This window comes from Pseudochaenichthys georgianus, unplaced genomic scaffold (genome assembly GCF_902827115.2).
Source record: "Pseudochaenichthys georgianus unplaced genomic scaffold, fPseGeo1.2 scaffold_1114_arrow_ctg1, whole genome shotgun sequence".
Classification (NCBI taxonomy): Eukaryota; Metazoa; Chordata; class Actinopteri; order Perciformes; family Channichthyidae; genus Pseudochaenichthys; species Pseudochaenichthys georgianus.
Window position 1 is genome coordinate 32,516 of NW_027262066.1, and position 8,519 is coordinate 41,034.

The following is an 8,519-nucleotide window of genomic DNA, read 5'->3' on the forward strand; positions in this document are numbered from 1 at the left end:
AAATACAACATTTATGACACCACTCGTTCCACTCAGTAACCCTCTTTGTTCTAAGACATGTGATAGTCTATACACTATCATCTTCTCCATCCATTTACACAAGTGTGATGTTACTGGGTGTTACGTGCCAGGCAGGCTGTACATGTGTGGTTTTCCTTCCCTCCTGTGTTTCTCTCTTCTCCCTGTCTTCTGCACAGCTAATCAGCAGCTGATCGGTATCTGCCTGTGCACCTGAGTCTGATGGCTGATTGGATCCTCTCACCCTCAGCTGGCCTATCAGCAACCAGGGCCGACCATAAAGGAGGCACCCAGGAAGTCTTCTCTCTCTCACTCTGGGCCTGTTGCTGAGGAAGGAACACGGCTGTGTTTAGCAACTAAAGCTATTTGAATAATCTGAACTTTGTTAATGTGTGTGTGTTGAGAGGTGGAGGAGTTAGGTAAGTCTGGGGTACCCTGTACATTTCTCACCACCGAGCTAACTATTGTTTAGACACACTAGGTAAGTGGATTGTTGCCACCCCTGTATATTGTTTTGTCAAATTCTTTGTAGTTAGTTAGTGAGGGTTTTTGTTTGAGTTTGGTTTCAAAGGATAGTTGTAGAGATAGGCCTGGTTTTGTTATGCTTGTTTCTTTTGTTTGGCACAATCCTTTGACTCCTCCTCCTCACAGAGTGTTTCTGTTTAATTGTATGATATGATAGGTTACAAGGAATAAACCTTTTGTCAACCTTTACTCTGACTCTCTCATAATTATTGGTTGTACGTTATTGTCTCCAGGTCCCCTAGACCTTAGTGGGGACGTAACAAATGGGGGCTCGTCCGGGATATCTATTTTCCTGAAATAAAAACAACCAATAATTGAGAAGTTATTGTAGGTGTTGTACATTGGCTGAAAAATGGGTTTTGACTTACAGGACTTTATTGAAAGTCCAAGTGTTGATACGTTGTATTCCTGTCGCAAAGATGACATGTTATGTATCGCAGCTCACTTTAACATTACAGTAGACAAGTATAAAGTAAAAAAAGAGATAAGAGAGAAAATCCTGCAAAAACTAGAGGAGTTAAAGATTCTTGTAATCCCAAGCATGTCAACTCAGCCTAGGGCTGAGGTGTCTATTGAAGATGATAGGGAAAGAGTATTAGCTACACCTAGAGTTGACAAGTTTAGTCCTCAAGCTCCTCCTGCAACGCTTCCTAGGTTTGAGGCTTTCTCTCCGGGTAGCTTAGGTGCAAGTAGTGATGCCAAACTAAAAGTTCGTCTTGTCCGTCTTCAGATGGAGGGCCAGGAAAAGGAGCGTAGAGCGGACTATGAACACAGGCTGCAGATTCGCAAGTTAGAGATAGAAGCTGAGAAAGAAATCACGTTAAAGCGGCTTGAAGTTGATGCCCTGAGAATCTCTTCAGAGCAGACATTTGAGAGGTCAAGACCTTCACATACAGTCTCTCATACAAAGAGTTTTGATGTTAGTAAAAATATTGCTTTAGTGCCAACTTTTAGAGAGTCAGAGGTTGACTCATATTTTTGTGCTTTTGAGAGAATTGCTACCGCACTGGTCTGGCCTAAAGACATGTGGCCAATCCTACTTCAGTGCAAATTAGTAGGTAAGGCTCAGGAAGTGGTATCTTCACTTTCTTTGGAAGAAAGCTTGCAGTACGAAGTGCTTAAAGAGTCGATATTGCGTGCTTATGAGCTTGTGCCGGAGGCCTACAGACAAAAGTTCAGAAACCATAAAAAGTCTGCTACGCAGACATTTGTTGAGTTTGCGCGAGAGAAGGGCATTCTCTTTGATAAATGGTGTGCGGCTAATGAAGTGAAGGATCATTTTGAGAGTCTTTGTCAGTTACTTCTCTTGGAAGATTTTAAGAATTCTTTGCCTGAAAGGATGGTGATATGCTTAAATGAACAGAAGGTTACTTCACTGGCTAAGGCAGCTGTTTTAGCAGATGAATTTATGCTCACTCACAAGACTGTGTTTTCTTCACCCTTGCGCCCAGATAGTGCTTCAATATCACTAACCGGAAGACCTGATCTTGGCCCAACAACTTTTGAAAGGTCTAGAGGACCACCATCACCTCCACGGGGGCCCCGTGAGTGCAACTACTGCCATAAAACAGGACACCTTATTTCAGGGTGTCATTTCTTAAAGCGTAAACAACAATTTTCGCAACGCTTTCAAACGCCAAAAGGCATGGGACTCATTAAAGGAGTTTCCCTATCAGATATAGAAATGTCCCAGGAAGATGATGTACCTGATCCCTGTTTCAAACCCTTTATTTCCAAGGGCTTTGTTTCTTTAACAGGGGATCCTAAAGACCAGCTGCCAGTACAGATACTTAGGGACACAGGAGGTTCTCAGTCCATTATTAGGGAAGGCATCTTACCTTTAACCTCCAGATCATCATGTGGATCAAGTGCTGTTGTTCAAGGGGTAGGCATGACACTAGTTGCGGCTCCTTTGCACAATGTTTATATTCACTCATCTCTTGTCAAAGGATTCTTTAAAGTAGCTGTCCTCCCTGCCTTGCCCATCAAAGGTGTTGATTTCATCCTCAGTAATGACTTGGCTGGGGGCAAAGTTAAGCCAGTACCTGAGGTCATTGATTCTCCTGATCTAAGTTTAGATGCAGAGAAATCAGCTGAAGTACCTCCCGAAATCTTTCCTGCTTGTGTTGTTACAAGGGCACAGTCAAAGAAATACGGAGAGGACTTGTCTGATTATTTTCTTGCTACAGGGCAGTTTCTTGAAGACATGACAGTGTCGGACCGACTGCCAGAGGAGGCCCGGTCTGCTGGTGCTGGATCACCCAGTAACAGCCCAGAGCTTGTACAACTGCCTGCCACTCGGGAAGAATTCATGGCAGCCCAGTTAAGTGATGAAACACTTTCTAAATGTCTCTCTTCTGTTATCAGTCACGAAGAGGCCAAGTCAAAGAAGATGGCCTACATTATGGAAGATCACCTATTAATGCGTCGCTGGATTAGTGATGCCTGTGAGGAGTCAGACTCCTTAGCAATTTATCAAGTTGTCGTGCCAACAACCTATCGTTCTCAGGTGATGTCCTTGGCTCATGATCATCCGTGGTCAGGTCACATGGGGGTAACAAAAACATATCAAAGAGTTTTAAAACACTTCTTTTGGCCAGGACTTAAGTCTGATGTAGTTCTTTATTGTCGAACATGTCATGTGTGCCAAGTTGTTGGTAAACCGAATCAGGTGATTCACCCTGCTCCTCTCATTCCTATTCCGGTAATGGGAGAGCCATTTGAAAGGGTGATTGTGGATTGTGTGGGACCCTTACCTAAAACTAAAACTGCAAACCAGTTTCTCTTAACTGTCATGTGTGCTTCCACTAGGTTCCCAGAAGCCATCCCACTACGGAAAATTACTGCCCCGGTCATCACCAAGGCACTTCTGAAGTTTTTCTCCATGTTTGGTCTACCGAAGGTAGTTCAAACAGACCAAGGTACCAACTTCATGTCTAAAGTGTTTGCCCGGGTACTTGACACCTTAGGTATCAAGCATGTGACATCCAGCCCATATCATCCTGAAAGTCAGGGGGCATTAGAGAGGTTTCACCAGACTATGAAATGCATGTTAAGAAAACATTGCCATGAGTCTCATAAAGATTGGGATGACGGTGTTCCTTTAGTGTTATTTGCTGCCCGTGAAGCTGTTCAGGAGTCTCTAGGTTTTAGTCCTGCTGAGCTAGTGTTTGGACATGAGGTCAGAGGTCCTTTAAGGGTTCTTAAAGAGCATTTGATCATGCCTACGAAAACAGTTGGCAGTATCCCGGAGTATGTCGCCAAACTTAAGGATCGTCTAAATCGTGCTTGCTCCTTGGCTAGGGAAGCTTTGACCTCTACCCAGGGGAACATGAAGAAACGCTACGACCAGAAGGCGGTAGCACGCTTGTTTCAGCCAGGTGACAAGGTGTTGGTTCTATTGCCTGTACCTGGCTCTGCTCTGTCTACTAAATTTTCTGGCCCTTATGTTGTAGATAAGAAGCTCGGTGAAACAAACTACGTCATTCAAACACCTGACCGCAGACGTCCTACCAGAGTGTGTCATATCAACATGCTGAAGAAGTACTGCACCAGGGAAGACCAAAGTGAGTCTTCTAAAGCTCACCAGGTGGAGACAACCGTCTCTCCTATGGCTTCAGTTTCAAAGGTGAGCTCAAATGAGGATGAGGATGAGTTGGTGATGCGCAGTGCAACACCACAGGGGGCAAGACTAAGCAATACTGAGGTATTAGCTGATTTGCCCAATTACTTGTCTCATCTTCCTGATATCAAGGAAGTGATATACAGAAACTGATATTTGACTTTGCAAGTCTTTTTAATGACACTCCATCACAAACTTCTGTCCTAGCGCATGATGTGGTTTTGACCAACCCCTCGCCCATCAAACAGCGTGCGTACAGAGTTAACCCAGTTAAGAGAGAGGTTATAAAAAGGGGTCCGATAATGTTCTTGCCGATGCACTATCTCGTGCTATGTAAATAGAATGTTCATTGTAAGGGCCAAACATACTGTTTGGATTTATATGTGTGGGGGTGTTACGTGCCAGGCAGGCTGTACATGTGTGGTTTTCCTTCCCTCCTGGGTTTCTCTCTTCTCCCTGTCTTCTGCACAGCTAATCAGCAGCTGATCGGTATCTGCCTGTGCACCTGAGTCTGATGGCTGATTGGATCCTCTCACCCTCAGCTGGCCTATCAGCAACCAGGGCCGACCATAAAGGAGGCACCCAGGAAGTCTTCTCTCTCTCACTCTGGGCCTGTTGCTGAGGAAGGAACACGGCTGTGTTTAGCAACTAAAGCTATTTGAATAATCTGAACTTTGTTAATGTGTGTGTGTTGAGAGGTGGAGGAGTTAGGTAAGTCTGGGGTACCCTGTACATTTCTCACCACCGAGCTAACTATTGTTTAGACACACTAGGTAAGCGGATTGTTGCCACCCCTGTATATTGTTTTGTCAAATTCTTTGTAGTTAGTTAGTGAGGGTTTTTGTTTGAGTTTGGTTTCAAAGGATAGTTGTAGAGATAGGCCTGGTTTTGTTATGCTTGTTTCTTTTGTTTGGCACAATCCTTTGACTCCTCCTCCTCCAAACAGAGTGTTTCTGTTTAATTGTATTGTATGATAGGTTACAAGGAATAAACCTTTTGTCAACCTTTACTCTGACTCTCTCATAATTATTGGTTGTACGTTATTGTCTCCAGGTCCCCTAGACCTTAGTGGGGACGTAACACTGGGTAATGATCACTTCCTATGGGACAGGCACTTTTTACATACCATTCACACGATTTAACTAAACTATCCGTCACAAGTATGAGGTCCAAACATGATTGTGTCCCCCTATTCAGGTCTATTCTTGTTTTTTGTCCATCATTAAGGCAAAAACAATGCCCTGTGAAAAAGTATCTCTTTAGCCCTTTCCAAAGTCCTTTAAAAACTCATGCAGCAGTTGCATCTCAAAAGGCCTTAAGGGAAGGTTTTATTACATTTTAAGGCGTAACCTTTGACATTTAGTTGGACCAGAGGCATCAATCTGCATGTACTTTCCGAGCCGGATCCAACAAGACCAAGCTCAAAGCCGTCGGACATTCCTTTGCACCGTCGAGGGTACTGTCGACATGCACATTTGACCTCTGACCTCGATTTTGACCTTGTCGAAGGTCGCAGGGTCCCCACATTTTGCACGCGGGTTCCACACAAGTTAAGCAACACACTCTCAAAGTCTCGGAGCGCCACACACCTTTTTTCAATTTTGTTCATGTTCTACTCCTCCCCCACCACAAGCCTGTCAGACCCTTAGCTTATGAGAGGATTTTGTGATACAGTTTGACATTTAATTGAATAAACATGGCCTCGAGGGTCAGAACCGACCATGGGGACGAAAACAACTCTGTCTGCCTATTGATGAGCATCTTCAGAGGCTCTCACAGAGGCAGTGCTCTCCGTGGAAGAAGCACCCACAACCAGAGAATAGAACGGCTCTGGGGTGACCTGTGGCGAGGTGTGAGCAATGTCTATTACGACCTCTTCAACTTCCTGGAGAGTGAAGGCATAATAGAGACAATGAAATGCACATGTGGGCCCTGCATTATGTCTATCTCCCGCGCATAAACCATGACCTACGGGGTTTTTGGAGCAGTGGAACAATCATGGGTTGAGGACCGAAAGACACCAGAGTCCCATACAACTTTTTGTCCAAGGTTGCCTGGAACGGCAGGGCCAGACCACTTCTGCCATGCAGAGCCTCTTTGGTGGAGGACAAGGATATGGTCAGGAGGAGCCAGACAGAGAGGGTAGAGCTGATGCAGGAGAGGATGCTCAGGAGGAGCCAGACAGAGAGGGTAGAGCTGATGCAGGAGAGGATGCTCAGGAGGAGCCAGAGAGAGTAGAGCTGATGCAGAGTAGAGGATGCTCAGGAGGAGCCAGACAGAGAGAGAGAGAGAGGGTAGAGCTGATGCAGGAGAGGATGCTCAGGAGGAGCCAGAGAGAGAGGGTAGAGCTGATGCAGGAGATGTTGCTCAGGAGGAGCCAGAGAGAGAGAGAGTAGAGCTGATGCAGGAGAGGATGCTCAGGAGGAGCCAGAGAGAGAGGGTAGAGCTGATGCAGGAGAGGATGCTCAGGAGGAGCCAGAGAGAGAGGGTTGAGCTGATGCAGGAGAGGATGCTCTGGAGGAGCCAGAGAGAGAGGGTAGAGCTGATGCAGGAGAGGATGCTCAGGAGGAGCCAGAGAGAGAGGGTAGAGCTGATGCAGGAGAGGATGCTCAGGAGGAGCCAGAGAGAGAGGGTAGAGCTGATGCAGGAGAGGATGCTCAGGAGGAGCCAGAGAGAGAGGGTAGAGCTGATGCAGGAGAGGATGCTCAGGAGGAGCCAGAGAGAGAGGGTAGAGCTGATGCAGAGTAGAGGATGCTCAGGAGGAGCCAGAGAGAGAGGGTAGAGCTGATGCAGGAGAGGATGCTCAGGAGGAGCCAGAGAGAGAGGGTAGAGCTGATGCAGGAGAGGATGCTCAGGAGGAGCCAGAGAGAGAGGGTAGAGCTGATGCAGAGTAGAGGATGCTCAGGAGGAGCCAGAGAGAGAGGGTAGAGCTGATGCAGGAGAGGATGCTCAGGAGGAGCCAGAGAGAGAGGGTGGAGCTGATGCAGGAGAGGATGCTCAGGAGGAGCCAGAGAGGGTCACCGTACCTTGAAACCAGCACCTGCTCAGCGATGAGGACATGGAGCAACTCACCGCAGGTTGGGCCTCTTGCTGGTCGTAGAGGAGATCTTGGACGTCATCCAGAATATACTGTCATTCATGGCAACATTGAATGTTGTCTGATTTCGTCACGGACACATGTTTCCCAGCGGCTCCCCGCAGGCTGTTCTTTGGCCTTTGAACTCACACTAATTGCCTTTTTTAAAACTACTATTTGCACATTTTTCTAGTGTGCCGTGTATATATGTGTGTACCTATGTTTTTATGTTGTAGTATTCGAGTGAATTCTCCTTAAATAAATTACTTTGTTTAAACAATGGTCTCTGTCATTGATGTTGTGCAGTTATAGCCCCGCTTGTGGCAACCACTCCTTGCTTCACATGACAATGATTGATTTGTATATATCGAATTGCTATTTTTGCCATTATTGTATTGTTATTAGTGCTTTTGCAGGGAATTATTATTATTATTATTACTTTAAATCTCATAGATATTAACACTATTAATACATATGGCTGAAATAATCATCATCATTAATTGTTTTGTGATATTATGTCCCTCTTGTTTTCATATATATTAGGGCTGTCAAACGATTACAATTTTTAATCAGATTAATCACAGCTTAAAAATGTATTAATCATGATTAATCACCATTCGAACTATGTCCAAAATATGCCATTTATTTATTTATTGTTGTGGGAATGGAAAGATAAATGAAAGAAGGCGGATATATCCATTTAACATACAGTATCTATGTTTATTGTAACATTGTTCTGTGTGACAGCCCACACACCTATCAATCATCAAACCGTGGGGTCTTATTTCATTACGTGTTGATTTCTATCAACACGTAATGTTGTATCGATGTATATATAGATGTACTTCAGCAAACATATTCTCCGTCGGGACTTCCTGCAACAACATCACGCCGTTATCTTGATTCTGATTGGCCAGAAGACATTATCAAAGATGTTCTATTGAGAAGACGATCACTACGTGACAAAAGTTTTCACAACCGTTTCTAGTCTTCGGTATTTCCAGACAAGTGGCTGCTGAAATCAATCTTACCAACTGCTGTCTGTGCAATTTACTCCGCGAGTTGGTGGACTTTATTTTGCTTACTTTAACATCATTTTTCATGGTGGGGGCTAAGCCATTTCTTGGTATGGCTGTAGCCTATCTCAGCGCTGGAGAGAGGGTTACTGAGTGGAACGAGTGGTGTCATAAATGTTGTATTTAATATGTTAATATATTGTTTAATGTTACACTTCACACAAGTCACGACTGTTTGCAGTTAATGTCGTTGCCGTGTGTA

The 8,519-nt window shown here is 44.8% G+C and overlaps 1 protein-coding gene across 1 annotated transcript; it reads left to right on the forward strand.

Annotated features, from left to right (window-relative positions):
- The first annotated feature begins 2,412 nt into the window (after positions 1–2,412).
- Positions 2,413–5,227, forward strand: LOC139433175 (uncharacterized). Its single transcript, XM_071202073.1, has 4 exons — positions 2,413–2,865; positions 3,355–3,923; positions 3,999–4,249; positions 5,219–5,227. Exons 1-4 carry the CDS (start codon positions 2,435–2,437, stop codon positions 5,225–5,227), a joined length of 1,260 nt encoding a protein of 419 aa, XP_071058174.1. The 5' UTR covers positions 2,413–2,434.
- Positions 5,228–8,519: the final 3,292 nt, after the last annotated feature.